Genomic DNA, 23993 nt, shown 5'->3' with positions numbered 1-23993 from the left:
TTCCAAACAAAAATAAATAAAAAAGAGCAAACACAGGAGGCATGTGGCCTAACTGGAAGACAAACAGACAAACAACTAGCTGGAAGTACATTATATGCTTAGGCTTCCTAAGACTTTTCTTACAATAGGAGAATGCAAGATAACTTGTATTATTTCTGTCTATTTTGAACATTGTAAAATGAGCAAGCAAGGGATTACTGCAATAGCTGCAGTTATTAAAAATGCATTATTTCCCTATTAACAATTCAAAACAGATGCCAAAGATCATCTTGACTAGAAATAAAACTGCTGGAGTGAATAAAATATCCAGCAATTAGCTAACAGCAAATCAGAGATGCTCCAGATTTCACTGTAGTGCATTCATTAATTGCTTCTTTCAGAACAAATTTAATTTTTAATTCTGGGCTACAAAATTAATCCCTCTGCGTATTTTCTAAATAAAGCCTCAAATCGGAAGTCAGACTGAAGCATCCATTTCTGTTAGTTTTGTTTCTAATGATTTCTATATATAAATTGATAAATGGGAAGACTAAAAGCTAAATTTAATACTATTAAATATATGTGAAAATTTAAAGCCCAATCTTGTTAGTGTTCTAGTAGCTGATTTTCATTCACAGCAGTAGGATTCCCATATACGGGTTGTTTACAAAAACAGATGCATAATTTGTACTTGACTAAGATTACAGATGTAGTGAAATTTAACTCATGGGTAAACCAAACAAATTCCCGACATGAGGAAGACTATAACAGTCTGGGTCTAACACACCATCACATTTGTGTGTAGGATACTACCTGGGACAGCATTAGCATCACTGTATAATTTGAAACTAAATTCTACAGACTTGCAGCTCTTTTTTCCTTCCCGAGAACAGAGTCCTTCAGGATCACAGGATAATTTGTTAGAAGGGACTTCTGGAGGTTTGTGCAGTCCAGCCCCCTGCTCAAAGCAGGCCTAACTACATCAAGCTGCTCAGGGCTGTGCCCAGTCGAACTGAGTACTACTGAAGACAGAGATACCACCTCCTCTCCTGGCCTCTGTTCCAGTGTTTAACCACACTCAGGGTGAAATTCCGCTCTCTCTCCCACCCCGTACCTATCTAATAGGAATTTGCCTTACTGCAATCTGGTTTTGTTGCCTCTTGTGCTATCCTCTCCTAGAAGAGGCTAGCTGCACCTTTTCCATACTCTCCTATTAGGGAGTTGAAGACAGCACCAGCCCTGAGACTTCTCTTCTCCAGGCTGAACAGCCCCCGTTCTCGCAGCCTCTCCTCACTTTTCATGTGCTCTGGCTCCCAGACACCTTGGTGGCCCTTTGCTGGACCTGCTCCAGTATCCTGATGCCTTTCAAAAAGCCAGATGCTCCAGAGGAGGTTTCACAAGTGGTGACAGAAGGGAGGAAGTGCCTCCTACAGCCTGCTGCCCACTCGTGCTCATACAGCCCTGCACACAGCTGGCCATCTTTGCCACAAGCACGCTCTGCTGGCTCATTAACATCTTTCGCAAAAGCTCATCTTGCACCTAGGTAACTTGTGTGTTGGGCTGGGGGAAAGAGAGAACAAGGCCATATCTAGTCCCTGAACTCCTTTATCTAATCACACATAATAAAAAAGGAGGTTAGCACAAATCACGTTCTGCTGGTAGACCTACACTGTTTAGCCAGGAAAAGGGGTGAGCGATGTGTACAGCACATTAAGTTTCCTGGCAGCCAGTGACCGACCCGTTGCTTGCTCCATTACTGTTAGGTGAATATGGGCAACAATACTATATTATGAATTGTTGGAAGTTCCCGTATCTCCACCCATTCTAATGAAGTTACGGCTATGTATGTACACACGGTTGGAGAGTTTGAGACCTAAACTTCCTTGAGAGCAAACAAGGTCAATGATGAGTTCCTTCATACACCCCAATCCTTACAGAAAAGCTGAAGGTCTTAGGGCATATGTTTGGGCATTATCCAAATCTATATCTTGTTTTACGCGTTAGCACTCTAAAAATTGTACATGCTTTACAGATCCAGCCACACTTAGGGCTTTTTTTTTTTTTTTTTTTACTGCACAAAGACAGAAAGACAAAAAAGCTAGAGAAGTTCAGGATTTTTTAAGCACAAAGTTATGCTGTTGTAAGTTTTAATTCCAGAAGAAATGCTACTGATAAAAATAATAACCTACATGGAGAAAGATACCGAAACATTCAAGAAACAACTGGTTTTCCAATCAACATCCCTATAGGAAGATCTCTAACAAGTCCTTAAAATTAAAGCATTATAAACTAAGGGCAAAGGAAAACCAAAAGCCTCATTAAAAAGCAAGTGGGGAATCTAATAGTGTTCAGGCCCTCCTTCTCACTGACGGAATACTAAGTTGAAAGACAACTCAACTATGCATTCTCTACCACCAAATAAAACTAAGAGCTCTGATGGGAGAAAAAACCAAACATACAAACAGATGCTGCAGTGTAAAACAACAGGATGAATCCAAACATGCATGGTTAGAGATAACTAAGAGATGACAGATTCAAATCAGAAATATGTTTATGCATTTACAGATTTAGGATTCATTGTTTGTTTTTGTCTTTCCTTATTACCAGTACAAAGTGATTTGATTTTTCAGCACCAGACTTCCAATATTTTGATATTAATATTATTCATGAGCTGGCAATTATCACTAAGTTAATCACTAATAGTAAAAAAATTAATGACTATTTTTTCATGACATGCACAATTTCTTAACAGTTTTCACATTTCTAATTACTTAGATTAGCTGTCCTTTGATGCTTCTATAAGATTATTTAAAATAAACACTGGCACTAACAATTAATTGCATTAAGACGTATAATTCCTGCTCTCCACATTTGATCAAAGAGAGCTTGGAAAACACACAGTAAAGACATCTATGTTAAATGAAGCATTATTAGCTGGAAAACATATATTTTTCATATATTCAGGGCAGACTCTGCTTAGCATCAAGGGCCTGCATCTGTTTAAACCCCCCTTACTTCCATTCAAATCAAAAGGCAGTGCTGAGCCTTTTGCAGGTCCATGCCTTTAACCTTGAGAGTGCCACAATACATGGCTTACCTCACATACTGTCATGAAATATTCAGAGGTTAAAAAAAGTGATGCTCAGAACAACATCAATATCCTGCATAAACTATATAAACATTTCAGTATGTTTGTTATGTGAGAACTAAACCTACTACTAGCTTCTTCCTACCTTTCAAAGAGTCTAGGGGGATGTGACTCTTAAAGCATATGAAACTCATTTTACTGTATAATTCAAGAGTGCCTGAGAGAAGTGAATAGAACTATCCTATGAGATGTTAAGAATGTTTGATATGTTTTTCTAATAATCATTTTCTTTTTTTTTTCTTTTAAAACTTAAACTACTATTCCTTTTCTTATGTCAAATGTTAACATTTGATCTCTCTTCAAAAATAAGAAGTGGGTGGACCGTATCTACTCTTACCTGTACTCTGAGTGTGTGGCAGGGACAGCTAGCTGGGTATGGTACAATGGAGCTGGACAGCAAAACTGGTGCAGAGTATTTAAAGACCTACGACACAAGGAAAAACACAAAGTCAAAACACCAAGTGTTTAGAAAGGGGCTTTTTAGGGAAAAGCATGTGCTAATAGGTATATTTGAAACTCATGATAACTTTGAATGAAATTTGATGTACAGCTGTCAATTCTGAATCCCAGGAAATAAAGAGGGAAATAGTCCCATAGTTTAAATATACACATCAAGAATGACAGTGATGAACTGTTGCAATGAAGAATCAAAGTTTTCTTGCAAGATTAAGATAAAATGCCAATTTAAGACTTTGGTTTTGCCTTGCCATGTGGAACAGAGGCAAAAGCTAAACATTGAGGGTTAAAATTCCTATGGAAATGAAGCTTCAGACTTGCACGTTACTCTGCACCAGTCAAGCTGTTTCTTTGTTAATGGAATTACAAACACAGTGCTTAAACATGAGGAGGAATCATGTGATGAATATGGACATAAGCTTTCTTCAAGCCCGGTAATTATACGTATTGCAATATGCCACTTACAAATTTGAAAGAATCCAAGTTTCACCCAAGTTTTAAACAATATTCTGAAACGTGCAATACTAATTTAATTGCTGTCATTTGTTCAAAGCATGAAAAAATAAAAAAGTTTTACAACACAAAAAGATATTCCGCACCCCAGATCATTATGATTGTATTGTTTCATTAAAAACAAAGACGAGTTGCAAAACAAGACAAGGTATTGCATCTGAAGTAAAGCTTAGAAAATCTTTAAGCAACACACAGTACACTTCTCAGTATTTTTGATGTTTGTGCCAGGAAACATTAAACAAGGTTTAGCACAGTAAGTCCTCCATGATAAAACCACTTAATCAAATTTCTTTAGACACAGCATTCTTCTAGGAAATCATAAAAAAAATTAATCAATATTTCCTAGCTCTTATAGCAGGCACACATGGAAGAAGTAGCCATTAAATTGAAAATACTCATTTAACTTGTAAGCATCCAAACTGACTATTAATAGAGAACGTGTGTATGTGTACACACACGCACCTTCCCCCCCATCTTTTGCTTGGCATCTTGACAAATGTTTCAGAAGATTGATTTTGATTCTTCTGCATCCCTGAGGCTTAAAGTGAATCCTGTGAGGTCACTCTCTCATAAGATCAAACAGTGTGGTTAAGCAAAAAAAGTCATGCTTTGTTCAGAAAGGAGTCAGTTACTAATCCTTTTTTAAAAAAAACCAAGGTCAGCCTGTTCTGATTTCTGTTGCCAACAGTGTGTCAGCAACTGCATGGCCGAGTTAGGTTTTCTGTTTAAAGAGAGCAACTGATGGTAACTCCTATGAAGTACTTGAGCTTTTGGAAACACAAGTGCAACACAATTCAGTCATGAGGCAGATTGCCATCATGGGACATACCCTGCTAACACCTCGCAGTGCACAATTACTACTTGGTGGCACCTTCAAACCACTTGGAAAAACGACCAGAACAATTCTAAAGACAGACGGACAATGTTACTGAAAACACCGATGGACCATGATAAAAGCAGTTAGAACACGCAAAAGCTGTATTTTCTGACAAGAAAAACATAAGATATTCACACAAGTTGCTCCACACAATTCACAGAACCAGGGTAGTATGCTGTAAGCGTGCTCTGCACGTTAGTCTCACATTGGGTAGGGAAACTGATCACACTGACAAAATCGCTGCTTCCTGCTTTGTGAAAACCTTATTTTTTTCAGTAGAAGCAAAAGGAGGAAATTAGTATGAAAGTGTCCCAGATTCCCTTCCCACCACTCTCTTTTTCCATACAAATCTATCTGTTCTTATCAATAGTACCTCTTTCTTCAGAGAATAAACCAGTAAATATATGAAAAAATCTGTCTGGATTCAGTTCTGCTCAACAAAGCATTTTGAACGGAGCTTGCTCCTGGCTATTCCAAACAGAATCTGCCCACAAGGCTCCATAAATCTGTCCTACTCCAACTTTCCTAGGTTCCAAAAAAAATCTAAACAATAAAGAAAAAAGTTCTCCCTATAATCTCAGTTTGCTCATCTGCAGTTAAGGTTAATACTCACCTATCGCACAAGACTGGTTAGGAGCTCAACTGCTTTGAGTTTCTTTTCGAAGGTGCAGTAGAAATGCAAAAGTCCAGTCACCTTGATAGCAAATAAGAAGTGCCAAAGGTTTGTCAAGTAGTAAGTACACTGGCACTCTGTGTGTCATAGGTGCAGGAATGGAGTAGACAAAACAGATGACAGCATATAACTGCAGGCTTGTAATTAAGTTACCACACATCATTGCTGTGTTGCAACAAGAAAATCTCAGATGTCAAAGATGTGTGTTCAAAACATAAGATTAGGCTTCAGCCATTTCTTAGCATGTTCAAACATAGACTTTTTGTCCAACTAGTTAGAGAAGCCAACATGAGGTTTGGACTCCAAATTTTAAAATTCAGGGATATCTTGACTCAGTGTTTTGGTCCCTCTAGATCCCACTGACTGATGCTCAATCAGCCTGCCAAATGATGAGGCCCAGGCTTTACAGCCTCTGTCACAGCATACTAATTTTACACAAAGCAAATCCACCTTCTGCTGGTGGAGTCTAAGATCCATATGTGGCATTTTGTGCCTTCAATCACCTGCTAAAACAGTACTTCCATTCATTTACTCCTCTGAAATATATCAGGAAAAGTTCAAGATTCACATATCCCCCCCCCTTTTTTTTTAAACTATATAGCTAGATTTTTCGATCAGCCTTCAACACAAGTTTGCATTCAAAATAGAATTTATTTTCTAAGTTGTAACACCTAAAGACATCAGAAGAAATGTATTTAAATAATTCAGAGGAGAAGTAATCACTTCCCCCGTTCACAGTATCATAGATACTTGGCCCTTAGTTTCTACATCTCTGATCTATGGTCTTCAACAGATGATTTAAGATTATAAATAGAGCACAGCTATTTCAGCACCAACACAAGACAAATGACTAAATTGATGAATTTAGCCTCTTCTGGTAATTTCAGTTTCTGAAGCATTACTGCAACATACCAGTGGACGTGGAAGCTTTGCAATTTCCCACTGCTGGGTCAAGTTTCTTCCAGCTCTCCCCAAGTACTGACAGACAGGTAACCACTTCTCAATTTTTAAAGAAAGTTCTTTTGAGAACAGACTAGTCAAACAGTAAAAACAACCAAATCTAAAACAAAACCTTGAGATCACATGTCCCTCAGGATACCAATATAATGAGAAAAATCCAGCTACAAGTAAGTATACAGACCCAAAGTAGCTTTAACTGTTCCTCTCACTTCTGTATAAATTCCATTATGCTTGCCATTAGAAACCACTCATTTTAACAACATTTTCATATCTATCAGCCAACAGAAGTGACCATTCTTTTTATTCTTGCAGTACTAGAGCCTTGTTTAGATGTACAAATGAGAAGAAACAGATTACTGATCATCACATAAAGCTACAATTGTTTGCCCTCCCCCCCGTCCCCATTTTCTCTTACAATCATCCACAAGACTCCCAAACTCAGTAGATGATTTTCTCAATATTGGTTTTAAAACAACCTGGGAGAACAGAATACCAGGCTATTAACTTGGAATTACTTTTGCTCTAATGGGCCATCCTCTTACTGTTTTCAAAATGTCCTCTTAGTAGGCTGGTAACCATCGTCCTGCTCCTGGCAACAGGGCAGTGCTGCTGCGCTACCGGCTCTAGCACACACCACCTCCATCCAGCAATATGTTGAGAGCCAGGAGAAAGCTTGTCCTCCTAACCCTGAACTTAGTACAGGATAAGATATCCAACCCTTTTTTATTTTGCTACTGTTTAATTTTAAGCATGTGTAAACCTGTGAGTAGGTTGACAGCATTATTAAATCATCACTGTCTTAGAACTTCTTCCTAACAAGATGATCAGCTTTCAAACAGAAGAGACTGCGAGACTGCTGTCTCACAGATACTTAGTAAAAGTGTATCGGTACAGGACCACTGCTGGAAGAAATGTCTTTTTATAAAGTTAATGATGTGGCTGATGACAGGAGTCTACTAGGTACGTTTGTTCATCTTAACTGCTGCATTTTTCTACAGCCATATTACTTCATACACTATTCCTGTTCTTTGGATGAAATAACAATCTGTTCACCTCCATCTGCCAGTATTCTTCCTTTTCTTCTGGTACGTTTTTCCATGAGGTGCTGTGTTCCAACGAGTATGTGCAAGCACCAGGAAAAATTTATACCAGCACAGCCTCCTATACTGCCTCAGGCACTCTGTATAACTGGTGCTAGTTAATACATACCCTTTTTAAAGTTAGCTTGTAAATAGCAGAAGTGGTAGACAATTTCATCCCCTATATAAGTCCATTCACTTTAATGTCATCTGAGGTAGCTAAGAATAATTTGTTTGACTGGATTCATGCCTACAAGCTAATAAAAGGAATACTTCCATTTCTCAGTATTCTGTCCTGATGATTAACAACATTATTTTACAAGTTGAAAATTTTCTTTCTCCTGTCAATCCAGAGTTATGGCTACAGCCGAGATTAGAAAAGACTATAGTTAAAAACTAGTAAAGTCTGTCCTGTTCTCATTTAATAAATCTAACCATTTCTTTAATGAGAAACAAAACTTGAAATATAATCAAACTGATCTCCAAATAGATGACAAACAATAAAAGTCATAATAATATAGCCTCATACTGACTCCAGCTGAAAGTTTGCTTATTAACATGTTTATTAACATGCTAGAAAGGCTTTTGGAATCAACACTGACTGACCCCACCAGACAACTTGCTTTTTGGAAACTCACCCCAGCAGAGAAAACAGCAGATAGCTTTATATGGCAACTCACAATCTCCTCACAGCCCAAGTTTGATTGTAGCTGTCCGTGGACATGTCCGCTAAGAGGTGATTTAGCAGATGATCCATTCACATTTGCAAGGACAAATTCCTACTGTTCTGACATCAAAGAGATTCCTTTCACTACTCAGATCTTCACCCAAAATACACAGGACAGTGTGATTTTGGCTTTTGAAGCAGCACTGAAAAAGCTTTTCCTTTTTTTTTTTTTTTTTTATTCGTTTCAGCCCACTTTATGTCCAGCAGTCTGTAGCCAAGTATGTCAAGGAGAGGCTGCGGTGGCATATAGCAAATGTTATCTTTTTTCACACTATTCTTATGGTCTTTTCCTACACACATTTTTGAGTGGCAATACAAAATTAAATGCTGTTATTGCTTTTATGGTTGCATATGTAAAAACCTTACAGTTCACACGTACTTGGCAGAGATTGTCACACACTATAGAAGACTACAACTAATATCTTTATTCCTATCATTTCCTTTCAACAAGATGGCTTTCTGTACACAGCTTGTTGGACAGCAAATCACAGGAAGGTAACAAGACAACTCATGGCAAGTAAACATCAATATAATTACCTTGCACTGTAGTCTGAGTGTCAAGAAAACCATCCAGATATCATAAAGTAGCATAACCATATGTTCTAGACCTGTTATGTTGGCATCTCCCTCCTTCCATCTCTGTCCCCCCTCCCATGCAGTAGTCATATAACCTAGTTAAAAACATTGTAGGGTAGGATTTTTTTGTAATAGAAATCAGAGATAGTTTCACTAGCTATCAAGGATGCTGAATAAAATCTACAGTTCTAAGAGATGGGCACACGTAGGCTAGAGCACAGGCCACTGAATTTTGCTCAAGAATACATAAAATTTGGTTGTCATCAAAATGATTAAACATCAGCATTTGTACGTGTTGCAGTATAAATGCAAACTGATAGGTTCTTGTTTTAAATAATACTACCCTGTATGTATTTCCAACTCCAGCATCCACAGCTGGATTTTTCAAAAGAATGATTAGGTATGCTTTCACTGACCTCTCCTCCATCAAAAGGGCCTTAATTATAATCTCTTGGGAGAATAAAACCAGTACTGTCAGAGCATACTAAACAAGAAACACCAGTTATTTTTGTCCCATCCTAGAACACAATGCTTATTAACATTATAGATAACTATTTTAAAAATAATTATTATAAACTTTTTTGGTTTCATGAAAATGAAGTACTAGCCTACATAAATAGGCAAGAGGTGATTCTTTTGCATCTTAGCCAAGGCACAGTTTGTAGGCAGCCTCCAATACTGGGTTAGCTGTAACTAAGGTGAATTTAATTAAGGTTGTTAATATGTAGACACTTATAATTAGGAGCATTTATTTCCCTTTTGATTAAGTCTTACTATAAAACCATCTATTCTGAAGGGTGCTATACAACAATTTACAGTACACATGAAATGCACTTCTATCATTTGTACTTACTAGTCACTTTCAAAATCTGTAGAAAAAAACCCCCACACAGTCCAAAACCAGAAATAAAGATGAGCAGAGACATGAAGCTGCGTATGATAGAAGGAAAAAGTCTTTCAGATTAAATCAGAGAATTGATAGATTCACTGCATCTTTTCTGTATTTCCCATGTCATTAAATTAGGTCCCAGAATTTCTCAAGAAATTACAAGTCACATTACAAAATACAGCCACGTTTATAATTTCATAAAGCAATAATCATAGTAAAACCAAATCTAAATAGTGACATCTATACATATTGGATTTGAAGCTCATGAAAGAGGAAAACTAGTGATGTTCAAAGAATGAAATTACACAGATATAGCATAAGAGATTTACAGCAAGGCAAATCCTATTACTTAAAACAATGGTACAATGACATATGTTCTACTCAGTGCAGCATCTGAAAAAATGCTTTTGCTAATCCCAGTAGTTTGCATTGTTGTTTAGGTTTTTTTAAAACAGCAATAATCTGGCTTTTTACATTTTATTTTTAAGATGTAAAAAAGATATATTTTATTTTTTTAAAAGGCAAAAGTCCTTAGCATATATATTATTAGAACACTGACAGCTGTATAGTATTTAAGTTTTCATCTCAAAACTTACTCATGCATTAAAGAGCTGGTGTATTTAACTGTTCAACATAGTTTTCAGTACTCAGAAGAGATCAGTTCTTAAGAATGTGAAGATTTTGTATATATATATGTTCTAGACAGTTAGTTCTAAAAAAGCCCCCAGGCTTACATTTTCCTTCTTTTCAACTATCAGCATCAACTTTCTTAAATATGAGTTAAAATTCAGAATTATAGAAGTCACAGTTCATATCTTGTTTCCTACAGCAATGTGCTGAGGTAGGTAAAAGATATCAAACATGTAAGCAGTAATAAAGGAAAATACTGTATAAGATGGTCCTATAAATAAGACTGCAACATCACTGTTAAAGAAAGTAACCTACTGAGATTAAATGTTCTTTAACACCAAACGATAAGCACTGTAAGAAATTCTGTCCCCTGCTGAGAGTTACAAAATCCCCAAATCCCAGAACTCAAATTAAAATGGAGTCTACACAAACATTACTACTTCTCCCTTGTATGAACATACGGCATTATATTTAAAGCTGATCCACGTATACCTGGAAGGCTACAACCTGTTTTCCAAGTTCGCCTTTCTTATTTCAACTTCCTATGTATAGTTCCAAGTTTATTTTGATTATAAAACATTTCAACTTAACCATTCATACCATCACCGTAAAACAAAAGGCTAAAGAAAACTTAAGAACAGATTTCAATACTTTTTCAATATTCATTTTGAGTAGTTTATTCTTGAATCGTTGAACTTACTATGCCTGTGTGCCCACAGTGCTACTGAATATGGAGCATATTTACTCAAATTAGGACCCTCACAGGCACTACTGAAATAACTGAAAAAGGCTACAGATGACAATTGCATCTGCTTAATGTATGATCCTCTGGCAAGCCTAAAGCTAACCCTGAAGGGAGAGGATCTTTAACCAGAGTCCAGAAATGCAAATAGCAGGTACAGCCATTTCAAAACACTGGATTAGAAGTGAACCACTGATGGCAGCGAGGGTGGGTGGTAGAGGACAACTTAACTGCACACTCGTGTCTGTTTTGTTCTGATTTTTCCCGGAAGCCGAACAACATTGCAGTATGGTTTAAGAGAAAGCTTATAGTAAGGATCATGTGGAACCACTAGAATTCAGCTGAATAAAACCACCTAGTGTGGTTTCCATACATACCCTGACAGTGACACCACAAACAGTATGGAAACTTTAGCATTGTCCTTCCTCCGGCTACAAGTGGATAAGCACTTAGCTCTTCTGCCAAATGTGACAGCTCATGCGAAGAGCTGCTGCACTGCATTAAATGAATGAAATATTAAACTCCTGCTATGCTGACTATAATGTTTGAGAAACTGTTCAAGTAAATAATAAGCTATTAATGCATCTTTAGGTTTTGATCAAGCATATATACAACGACAACAACAACACAGTGATATTTTGCCTTATTGGTATTACATTGCTTAAGACTGCATTCCATATCCTTGTATTAGTATTTACGTATTTAAAAGACAGATTACACTTTAATATGACAAAGCATTCAAACAAAATGGAAGAGAGATTCTTGACTCATCACAGACAATTCCTAGCATCCTGCATTGCTTCTTATATGCGAAGTGGGTTTTTTGTTATTTTTTTCACTGCTAAACATAGACATACTCACTTTATTAGGCTAAATTTTTAAATACCCGTGTGCATAAACACAATCATCATCTATGCATTTTTAATATCCAGATCATTCATCTGCCACAAAGGTAACACCCTAAAAATGGTTCATGGAAAGAAACGTACCAAACAATAAACTGATCACTACTCCCACTTCTGGAATCCTCAACACAGATATCAGAGACGTGATGACAGATGAACAAGGAAAAGGTACTCACAAATAACACCTTCTGCAAGCCATCCTTGAATGTGTTGTGGATTTGGTATTTATATTTTCTGTCACGCAATCTGAGGTAGAAAAGCTTTTTCTTAAGGAAAAAAAATAAAATCACATTCACAGCTTTTGCATGCTCATTCAAGATCAGCCACAGTGGAACATCACAGATAAGTAAGCTGGTGATGTAACCAGCATCAAACACTGCATCAGATAAACCCAAAGGCTCTACAGGGTTATATTTTGCAAAGCCAAAAGGTTTTTCCCGGAGAGGAGGTTTAGCAAGCATAAGCCAGCCACACTGTTTTCACGTTCCTGGTGGGCTTGCTTTCCGCTTCCAGAAAAAGTCCCGAAATCTGTATTTATTATTAAACTTCATCACCAAGAAAAAACAGTATGCTTTCTCATTTGATATTTAGACTGAAATATAAAAGCACCAAATGTTGCATTTCCGAATGCACCATCTCTGTACGAACACTGTAGTACAGTCCAAACCAAGAAAAGGCCATTGGTCCTTTTATCTCCATGGTAACAGCAGCATCTGTGAAGACGAACCGTATTCCCTCTTCACTGCAAAGTCAATTTATAGTCACATACTATGACATAAACTGATAAGACAGCAAAGCTAATCAGCAGCTAGGAGAAACAGGAACCAAAGTACGAGACTAAGCTCTTGCTCAAGAGAATATTCTTCTGTATATAGTACTTCTCTTGTGAAAATTACAAGATGAATAACCAAATCAAGCTGTTCCTTTGAGCTGATCCAAATTGGGAATTTCTGAACTTCCTGGTTTAGCTAGCAAGGATAGTTGCTGAATATTTTATAGAATTAGCCTCTTGTTTAAATCTCCAGTTATACCCTATTACATGGTGAGACAATTAAACAAAGTTGTTCTTTGCAAAAAAATTACTGAAGGAAAAAAATTACTTAAACATTACCTTTTCCCTTCAAAAAACTTGAGAAGTTTCACAACTCTACAAACTACTGCCCTCCTCCCTACCCCCTTTTTAGCACCATCAGTGGTGCAAATATTTCAGCAGCATCATGCTTGTGCACTAACAGTCTCTATCTCCAGGGAAATGACCATATGTACAAGCTTGATGAGTCACCTAAACTTGCTTTTATTTTATTCCTGTCCACGGTGGTCCTTTGTAAAGAACCAAACCAAACGAACAAACAAACAAACAACAAAACCAAACATAAAAATGCCACCACAAAAATTTCCTTTTTTTCCTCTCCTTCCCTGCTTCTTGCCCCACTCCAATGCTCAGCCATCAGGCCTTACGTTATCAAGACAGCCAAGCTTCCTCCCTTGCTTCATGAATCAATATAATGACCATCTGCTCACATTATTAAGTTAAATATATACCAGAACACACTGATGAGGGCAGCTCATTTGCCATGGTCAAGTGATCAGTTCATAGCTGTTTCATGGCCAGTTGTAATATTTCCAAAATGAGAGCGAGCAGGTGGTCAGCCAAATGCTACTTATCACAGCATTACCTATGAAGTTCCCCAGGCTAAAGAGAAGCATGAACTGTCAAAGATGCTGCTAAATAACGTAACTTTACAAAACAAAAAAAATGGTAAGGCAGGAGATATTCTGATGATCTTTGGTCCAAACTGATTTGCAAATGAACATCTTTTGTGTCAAAATACCCTAAGATGCTCCCTTTTGGTCAGTCCCCATTCCACAACGAAGGCCTGATTTGAAGCATCTGTTCCTTGAAACACACGTGTACAACACTGCAAGGCATTAACAGGATTACTTGGTGTCTGCTAACTATGGAAGTTAAATATCTTTCCCACAAATTAAGATAACTCAGAGAAATACCAATTAAAGACAAGTGGTTTTTCTATTGCACTGAAGACAGCCTAGAAGTATCTTCCCTTGCTCCAGAGAAGTTTTATAATGATTCAAATACTACTTCATTTTTAGCAGACATCATATACAGAGCACTGAAGAAATAGTACAATTTCAAAAGGTGCTTGCGTATTGCACATCGCAGCCAAAACCCTCTAATAGCCATCAATACATCACATGAATAAATGCCTGCTGAGAAAATAAAACCGTTCCATAAAGAGTCCCATAAAACGGCTTTCCAACCTATTGTAAAGTCAAGCAGCTCAATCAGCACTGGTGTATGAGGAAGAGAATATACAAGCAGTTTTTTCAGCTAGGTCCAACTCTTCTGTTTTTAAATCCAGTTTCTGCAGATGTCTGGCAGTGCAGTGCACAGGTTGAATGAAAAATGAAGAATAAGTTATACCAGTATTCAGAAAGGTGCTCTCTGGATGACAATCAATCCAGATCAAGGAGGAAACACTTTGGTCAGGTAACTGAATCTACTAGTCCGGTGAAACAGCTATTTTTTCAAACGCCCAGTTTTGAGACATATGAAAAACAAGACTGAAAAGTAAAATCAATAAGCAAAAGCAAATTGCACAAGAAAGATTCATTATCTGGACTCCAGCAATGCTAAGGCTACAGGAAGGCGCTCAGCTGCTGCATGCATGTTGAATTCTGTCACCACACAGGCTCAGAGCTGATGCCCACTGCTCGTTCACTCAGGTTTCTTACAAGAGTTCTAGTATCAAGTGTATCCAAAAGCAGTAACCCAGCCTGCAGTAGTTTCTTCATATATGAACGATACATTAGTAATTTAAAAGCTATTCCTCCCCATTCTGTAATGGATGCCATCGAAACTTTAATTTTAGACAGGATAATTAGTCATGAAGCTTTTATAGTGCATAACATTTTTTTGTGTGTTTGGTACAAGTTTTCAGTTTGGTTCTAGTTTTTGTTTTGATGTGTCCAGATGCAGCGATAACTAAAAAAACTGCTATCTGGCTCTAAACTCATCTGAGCTCTTACTGTTTTATTCAAGATAACAGACTAAGTTGCGTAGCTTATGTTAAGCATGTGCTCAAGCTGCTGTTTGAGCGAACATATCTTTAGTTCACTGTCTTCCTCAGTTCTCCTCTAAAACAATAGGAAGTTGGCCTGATGAGTAAGCATAGCATAAAGTCTGCCAACGTTTCTATCTTAGCAAAATGAATTAAAATGTTTTACAATTGATTGAATACTATAGTAACTGCACAAGCTATTTAGCCTTAGCTTTTAACTTAGAAGAAAGGCCTTCCTTTATAAGGAAAATATAGTAAGTAGGACAGAATTGGGAACACCAGGGTTGCAGTTTCCCCTAGCATTACAAAGTCTAGTCAGCAAGATACTTGTACAGTATGTTACTCGATGCCACTGTGTGAAAAGACCTAGACATAAGATGCCCAAATCATTATCCTAGTGAGTCTGCAATCTAGCAGTATTACATACAAAGACTCTGATCCCACTGAAATGACTGGGAAGAACTCCCATGGGCTTCAGCAGGGGCAGCCTGTCACAATAAGTGTTCAGTTCTACTAAGTCCTACCAACATTAATAGCCTGCCAACATCAGTAACCTGCACAGCCAGTGAACCTGTTTCCAAAAACCATTCTTCTCTACCAAGATTTCTCTTCCTTCCATTACTGCAAGGAATAAACAGATCACCTGAGCAATATCAAACAATATTATATAGGATAGCTTCTGCAGGATCACCACAACTTACGTACCACATGAGTTGCAATTCATACACCAGATGACATTTACAAACCAAAATCACCCTCTACTGCTTGCCGGTTTGTTTGTTTTAAATGAAGGCCTGAATTTATCTTGAGTGTTTTGGGATATACTACTAGGCAAAGCCATCTGTTACCATTTATTGTATTTTCATGTTTATTAGTAATATGTTGGTCTCTGCATGATTAAGATGCTTAGCTATTTATTCATTCTAGAAAACCAGAGCAAACCAGGCTTGTGGTTGAAGTTTCAAGTGAAGTCACATGGGATAAAGCACACACACATCCTTCGCCCTGCCCCCAGGAGGTCTCAACCTATCAAATACATAACTAAACAAGTGTACTCCAAATATGAAAAGAGGAACTACTGAAACAAAGCCTTTAAAACCTCGTTTTGATATCACTAGTGTGATTAGGTGCAGCTGTGTCACGTGCTATTATCATGATCGGCTTTGTTTGCTTTACAGTGGTATTTAATACCAGACTCTGACCCTTTGTTTCAAAGACCCCCCTAATTTTTTTTCCAAAGATTTTCTCTCAAAGGATTCAACAGTTGGAGACATTTTTCTACCTGCCTCATTATCACTGCCCGAAAAATGAGTTTATCATTTTAAGACGAATTAGTAATTTTGGACATCCAGGACATTCTCTAAACATCACTGTCAAGATACATTTCTATGGCCTCAGAGTAACACTCACAGACTACACACGGTCTGATCTGGACAGAGTTCAGTGCCCTTATTCCGTTAAAGCATCAACATCCTTGGAAATGCTAAAACGGGGGGCTGCGAGGAAACTCCCCAGCAGCAGGAAGGCTCAGCAGTTGCAGCTTATCTGCACGCCACATCACACCACTCCGTACGATGCGCCAAGTGTCAGCACTGGTACGTAACTGACCACTTTACTCTCACGCTGTTAATCACCGGAGCGTGATAGTCCAGTATGCCTTTGGGAATGATCAACAGCATTACGTACCCCCGACCATTCACTGCGAGATATGAACCGTTCATCTCTTCCTGTCCTACGTCTGCTTCATTCATATTGAAATGAAAGTTTAACCTACCTGGTCCTGTCACATGCCACATACTTTAAGTTAGTACTTGTTACTATGAACTTAAGGAGAAAACGAGGCTTGACGACAGAGTTACCCCTGCATACGGGAGTGGGGGGGGCAATGCTGGCAACCATGGTGTTTATATAAGCAACTAGTTATCTGAAAGATCATATAGGTTATTTTTATAGGAAAAATATCCATTACTGGCTAAAAACTCCCACATATTCACACCACCACCTGAGACTGAACCACGTCTGAAAATCCGCGGCTTGGCCTGTGCCCGTGGAGTCTCCCTTCAGCACCAGAGGAGCACGGCTGAGACAGGGACCCAGACCACACCTGAGGATGCCACGGCTGAGGCAGGCACCCAGCCCCCAGCCGCGGTAATCGCCCCAGCGGCCAAACCCAAACACCGGGCAGGGAGGTCGGGGGCTCCCTACCGTCGGTCAGCGAGGCGGCAGGAGGGCAGCGAGCGGAAGGCAGGTGGGTGTTTGGCTGCGGGCCCGGGTCAGACACCGCAGCCCTCTCCAGCGTCCCGCTTCCCCAGGCGGCAGGGTTCTTCTCTGTGAGGGGAGCCAGGGCTGCCCCTGCCGGACACGGCCGGTTCCGGCTGGTTCTGGCCGGTTCCGGCTGGTTCCGGCGGCCTCAGCCCCTCAGGGAGCCTGGCGGCACCTCAGGCAGCTGGCCAAGGCCGACCCACCGCAGGAACGTCGCTATATATTGCTTATTTCACTCTGCGCTTGTGCTTTTGTTGTACAAAAAGTGTTCTCAAAGTAACAGGGGAAAACACCCTAGCTCTGATATGGATGCTGCGGCCCTTGGGATATTAAGGAAAGGATAAAACACTGCGCATTGTTTTCCCGCAAGCACGTGCTGCCCCTCCGTGAAACAGTGGCTGACTATTATGGCAGTGATAAAATACACAAGCCCAAAGCAAAAATAAACATTTGGAAAAGGACTGCCCAAAATTTCTCAGGTCAGAGTACAGTATTTCCACTTTCCATCACACTTTGAAATATTTTTCATGAATGTATGTAGCTCTATTCTGAAGCCTCTGGATTCTTTTTCCTACTATTTATTTTAGTAAGGTGCCCCAAAGCTTTCACAGGAAGCTGCTTCTAATTTTCAGCTGGTTGTTACTGATTAGTTGATATATATTTGCTTGGGTTTAATTTCTTTTGCAATACTAATTTTATCCCTGTGTGTTCTGAGCTTTATATACAGATGCTGGTGCATTTATCAATTATGTATCTTACATACTCTCCATTTACCCTTAACATAGTCAGAAGCAGTTATTTAATACTGTTCCCTGCTAGTGTTTGCTGCTCTGCTTCAGGGGCAAGTAAAAGGTACTTTATGCCAAACAGCCAAAATGATTTCCACGTTAAAGAGCAAAACCAAGCAGCTCCCTCTTCCCCGTGCACCAGTGTGTGCCTCTTCCATACTACATATCGTTCATTTCAATAACGAGTTTACTTAATTTCTCCAAGCTTGTCCACTTCTTATGGAAGTTAAACTTGTTTCTATCATTTCACTGAAACTACTTCCTTTTGCCCCAAGCCCCGTCTCCCTCTCTCAGAAATTAACACACACTAAATCCCAGCAGGTTCTCTTCCGTCATTGGCTTTTCTGGAAAGTCCTTGCTCTTCACCAAAATGAAGCCTCAGCTAAACATCAGTTCAGTAGCTGCTGAATTAATTTACTGGCTCTCATCACGAAAAAAATGCAAGTATTAACCGTTACTGGCAGCAGAATAGAGCTGTGGAAAAATCTGTATATTATCAGTCACAATAAATTCTTTTTCTATTTGTACACTGATATTACTATTAAAAGCATCCCTTGTTTTCTGCTAAGCAACTTAAGCCCTAAGTCAAGAAACTGCTTCCTTTTAAGTTACACTTAAGAACTCTGCTAAAACAAGGCTCTAAATAACTGTTTATACCTCCTTCCACTACGCAAAAATGACTTCTTTTAAAAGGAAGCCTACCAAAAAAAAAAAAAAAAAAAAAAATCCCACCCAATTTAAAATAGTATCACAAGCCTTCAGTGAGTCCTCACACGTACTTCCACTTAAAATGCCTTGTATTAAATTGGTCACCTTAACAAAACCCTTTATTGAGACTGCTTTATTTGTCTACAGACACATAGACATGGTAAGGAGCTCTCAATACCCTTATTCTTTGGCCTCTTTTTGAAATCTCTAGTTTGTGCCAGTTTTGCCCTGTTCCTTCATGATGATGTTCCTATTCAAACTCCCTTGCACTGCATGTGACTCTGGGAAAAGGATCATCTTCTCATTAAAGTAACCCAAACTCTCAGTTAACAAATTGGCTTATTTTAAGTATTAAAACATCAAGTTCTCCAGGCACTTAGTATGGCCAGAAAGGATTACAAACAACATTCACTGCCTTTTTTTTCCCCCCCTGCATACCTTTCCAAGCATTTTGCTTGTTTGCTTGTAAAGAAAAGCAGAGGTATGTGAATATGCTCAATACCTGATTTTTCCTGTGCACATATGTACATTTGATACATTTTCATTTCAATTACAGGATTCCATTTCTTCACTGTAGCAAACAACTAACTGCAAGAGAACTAGTGTACCATTAAAAAAGCCAGCTGAATCAGTAATATCCTCCCCTCAGATACAACGCTGGCAGAGTAAAACTTTTCTTTGCACAAAATGCAGCAGATACGTTTTGTGGTGTTTTTTTTTTCTTACGATGCTTGACCATGCCAAGGATAGCAGCTAGGTCGGCAGCAACACAGTGTTCAGGTTGGGAGGGTACGTGCCCCCACGCAGATCTCAGGATCACATCTGCTTTGTCACCAGCGCGCACTAGCTAAGGCACACTAGCAAGCAGAGACGACGATACACTTTTGTGTCTGCTTAAGTCCCCACTTGTAAAGCAAGTGGTCTAATAGGCTCAGCAGACCCTGGGAGTAGGGCTGCTTTGTCAATCAGGATGCGTGCATGGCTTGTTACGGTAACTATTTTCCCTGAAATACCTAGGGCATGGCACAATCCTCAACAACGTAAGAAAGCTTAACTTCATTCCCTCCATAAGCTACAGTCTAGTATGTGTAGTTCCAGCTCAAGGTTGTTCGTGACATAGAATGGTATCTGCTAAAAAGCAAGAGGCGGCATAGGATTGGCAAAATACTAATTTGCCAGAAACATTTCAGAAGACCTGCAGTTAACAGCATCTCTGCTGCTTCTATCCACTTGTAATAAACACAACAATGCTTGAACTACAAAGCAAAAGATGTATTAAACACTACAAAAGCTTAAAAAATCCTCAATGACTACTGCCCCACTAAAATAACTCTATGACTACGTATTTTTCATGAAAACATTTCATTCTGGAAGTAAAATCTATAGAAAGTTACTACAGTGCTGTTGACAACAGATCCAATGAATTTGAAAATTGGTTTCCAAGTTTTCATGTAAGCCAACTGCATTGGCAAAAATTTGTGATGAAGAAATTCATATATAGATATGCTGTGCTCAAATCTGTTATCAGCTATTGCTTTTATATCCAAATAAGAGATGTATGTACTCTGAACACAAGGTACAAATTTCCTCAGTCTTCATATAAGATATCCTGAAGTCAGTTTATTCAAGTAACATTGCCGTTTTAAATAATTATCAGTTATCCTCTTCTAAAAGCTGAAAGAGAACTGTTTTCAGATATCCACATGTACCATGAAATACAAATTCACAACCAGTACTTATCCTTTCAGCACAGCCCTCTATGTGATACACATTCAAGCCACTAAGTAGCACTGCTGGTTTTGTGGTGTGTTTTTTTTGTTTGGTTGGTTTTTATATCTTAAGTTTAACACATCTTTTAAGGTAATTAGACATTTAATTACCAGAAAGTCCATTGTCTCTGGCAGAAAAATCAGAACTTTAGAGTAATAATTTTTAATAGCTGAAGACTACCCCATAGTAAGTATTTATGTGACAAATTAGTGAAGAAAAATTATTCTGAAAAATTAAACCACTAAAATTCCATTAAGCGGCATTTTGTACCATCCTACAGACTTGATTACTCCCAGAACATAGAATGTGAGATTAATGTTAGGTTTACTCAATTTTATATGCAAAATTACTTGAACAGCTCTAAACTACTCCACAGCCTTTGGACCACATGACCAGAACAGAACTTAGATAACATGATAGATGGCTATTATTTTCAGTGCTGAAAATACATTTTGAACCGTGAAGAAATAGAATGGCTTGGTGACATTTTTTGAAAACCCGATCGTATAACCCCACAACTTCAGCCACATGTGACAAGTTCTCTTCTGCTTCCCCCATGCATCTTTTTTTTTGTTATATATATTCTTGAAACACATGGCAAGAAATACTACATCAACTGAGGGCTTGTCTGATTTTTCAGCAAGAACAGATTCTCTTCCAAATATCAGACTTAAACTGTACTTGATTGCCCATAATTAGAATTATTACCCCCAGTGAGAATTCTCAGTACAAGAAGCAACTTAAAGACATACTAGACATTCCCAGTCTTTTCACAGCTGTGCGTCCCAGCTAAAATTACTACTTTAAAAATGAAACAAAGCATTCTCAAGCAATTTTTATAGAATTGCAAACTTCAAGATTTTACTTGAGATGAAATTTCTGATTTTGTCTTCTTTCTTCATTATTACAAAGAAAACTTCAGAGCCTGCAAAATGCTTGGAATAGTCCTCTATAACTGTGGAAGTATTTACCCCAGACACTTAACTGGACAATACCCTAAACTATGCTAAACTTAAAGACCTTAAATATGCCATGAAAGGAGAACAAATATAGAAGAAAGTCTATAAAGTTACAGGCTTGGGCATGATTGAACAACAGATCAAAATATATTGGAAAAATTCAAGACTGAACTATTTCAGATGCACAAAATATAAGCAGCAGCAGGAATACCTGGAACACAGCCTAGAAACAGTTGTGGACAAGGACTAAGTACAATATTTTGGCCTGAGCCACTCTTCTGGGCTTCCTGATACCAGGTCACAGCTGCTGTCCTCTTTAATAAAATAATACACTGTTAATGAATCACACTATAATAGGTATTTAGAAAGTAATTATGTTTCCTCAAGACTGGGATGTGGTTTTAATTGCTAGTTTTAATCTGACATATATTTCTTCCCTTATGAATTACATAAGTATGAAATATTTGCTCAGATGCATTCCTTCATCCTTTGGACAATGAAGCTGAAAATGCAAAAGCCAGGAAAACTTCTGCTGCATGCACCTTTTAGTATATGAGGTGATACACATACAATAGCAAATAAGTATCAGCAGAAGAATGAATCCTAACGAGCAGAATGTAATTAATGCCTGCACATCTTCTGGTCTCTAAGTGAAGCCCTATCTGTCACCAGAAGATATCTTACAAACACTAGCAAACTAATGGGCAATGTAATACATCATTTGAGAAGAGATAAAAGAAAGAAGTACCTGTCTATAGCTCAGGATATCACAATTCACTAGATACTGCAGATGTTTTTATTCTTTAATACATATTTCTGACCTAACCCAGAATCACAAAGTCATTTACCCAACAATTAACTAATCCGTGGCATCTTCTCAGAAAAGCATTCAATGGAGCTACAAATAAATAAAAAAAGTTCAGAAGTATTTCCTACATCCTCTGTTTATATTAATCATGCATTTTATTCCTAGCTTTAAACTCTGTTGACTGCAGCTGCTATTCAATGGATCTTATGTAACACACTGACATTACCATTATTTGTTTCATCTTTTCTACATAAAAATAAGCTGGCTTTTCATCATTATTTCTTAGCATTCATTTACTGTGAAGGCATTTAAAATATTTTGTCCTTAATTGTTTTAATAAAAATCTAGCTTAATAAGTATTTAGATGGAGGAAAAATTGCAAATTAATGGTCATTTAATTATTTTGGCAAGTAGACCTATGGCAGATTTCACAATAAAGGGCTAAGACTCAATTTTAGTAACAAGACTAGTCAGAATATTTGCCCCAGAATTATTAGCTAGATGTTCAGTGGATCAATTATATTAATTAAACAGACAAGACTGAAGACAACTGATGTTGGTCAATATGTTAATAAAGACACCAATGCCACCTCTCTCCCCAGGGTAAATATAAACAGAAATCTAGTTGGATATTTCATGGATGCATTACTGACTGAAGCAGTAAGTTATCACAGTTATAACAGCAAGCATATAATTTACATTCACTACAAGCTTATAGGACAACCTGAGAAGATAATAAAGAAATCACAGCTGAGTTCCTGAGTCATGGGTGTTTATGGCCATGGTAATCCCACTCCCTGGAAATGCTAGGGAGCACCTGGCTGCAAAACTACTGCAATCTAGCTGCATTTAGCAAATGACAGTGGTGGAATTTGCAAAGCAAGAACATACAGAGCTGTACCATAAGGTTTGGGGGTTTTTTTGTTTCACCCTGCCCTTTTTAATCAACTTTAATACTACTATACTACTGCTACATAGTTCATCCCAATGTGACCAAGCAGAGTAAGGCTGTATGGAGCACCCAGAGTGTCAAGAACGGGATGAGCTGACTGTATTGAACTGCCTGCATATCCATGAGTCTCAGACCGCATCAGTCTATTTGGGGGCAAGGAAGACTGCCAACCTGCCTGCCAGTCGTCTGCATTCACACATCGGTGGGCTGCAGCAGCTCGTGGCACCACTCCTGACAGACCACAGGAGGAGATAACAGCCCGTGGCTAAAAACATGGGGACCGCAAAGGAGCCCTGCCCTGGCGTGGGGTCAAGGGTGAACGTCGATCTTTTGATGCTATAAAGCAGTCTGTGTCAAACTCTGATACCTGGGTTCCTATGCCAGAAGTGACACGTTATCCTTGACATCTCCAAGGCATGCATTTTATTCATTAGTTTTTAAAACATATTTTCAACTTAGAGGAAGGTCAACAAAGGGATTTTTTTAAAACATTCAGTAGTTTCGAGAATGTG

At 38.3% G+C, this 23993-nt stretch overlaps 1 protein-coding gene across 13 annotated transcripts in view; it reads right to left on the bottom strand.

Moving 5' to 3' along the window:
* Positions 1–23993, bottom strand: part of IQSEC1 (IQ motif and Sec7 domain ArfGEF 1) — a 357083-nt gene that overhangs the window by 183227 nt on the left and 149863 nt on the right. For 7 of the 13 annotated variants that reach the window (XM_041118608.1, XM_041118609.1, XM_041118610.1 and 4 more), the window contains one exon: positions 3465–3551. The exons of 4 other annotated variants lie outside the window; for them this stretch is intronic. In XM_041118608.1, coding sequence (XP_040974542.1) covers positions 3465–3551 — 87 coding nt within the window. Of the gene's footprint in view, positions 1–3464; positions 3552–12330; positions 12765–23993 lie in introns of those variants that run through there. 2 more of the 13 variants (XM_041118607.1, XM_030043638.2) reach the window with 2 other exon arrangements.

The sequence above is a fragment of the Aquila chrysaetos genome, chromosome 20 (genome assembly GCF_900496995.4).
Source record: "Aquila chrysaetos chrysaetos chromosome 20, bAquChr1.4, whole genome shotgun sequence".
Taxonomy (NCBI): domain Eukaryota; kingdom Metazoa; phylum Chordata; class Aves; order Accipitriformes; family Accipitridae; genus Aquila; species Aquila chrysaetos.
The sequence above is the reverse complement of the archived record's forward strand: the minus strand, read 5'-3'. Positions and strand labels throughout refer to the sequence as shown.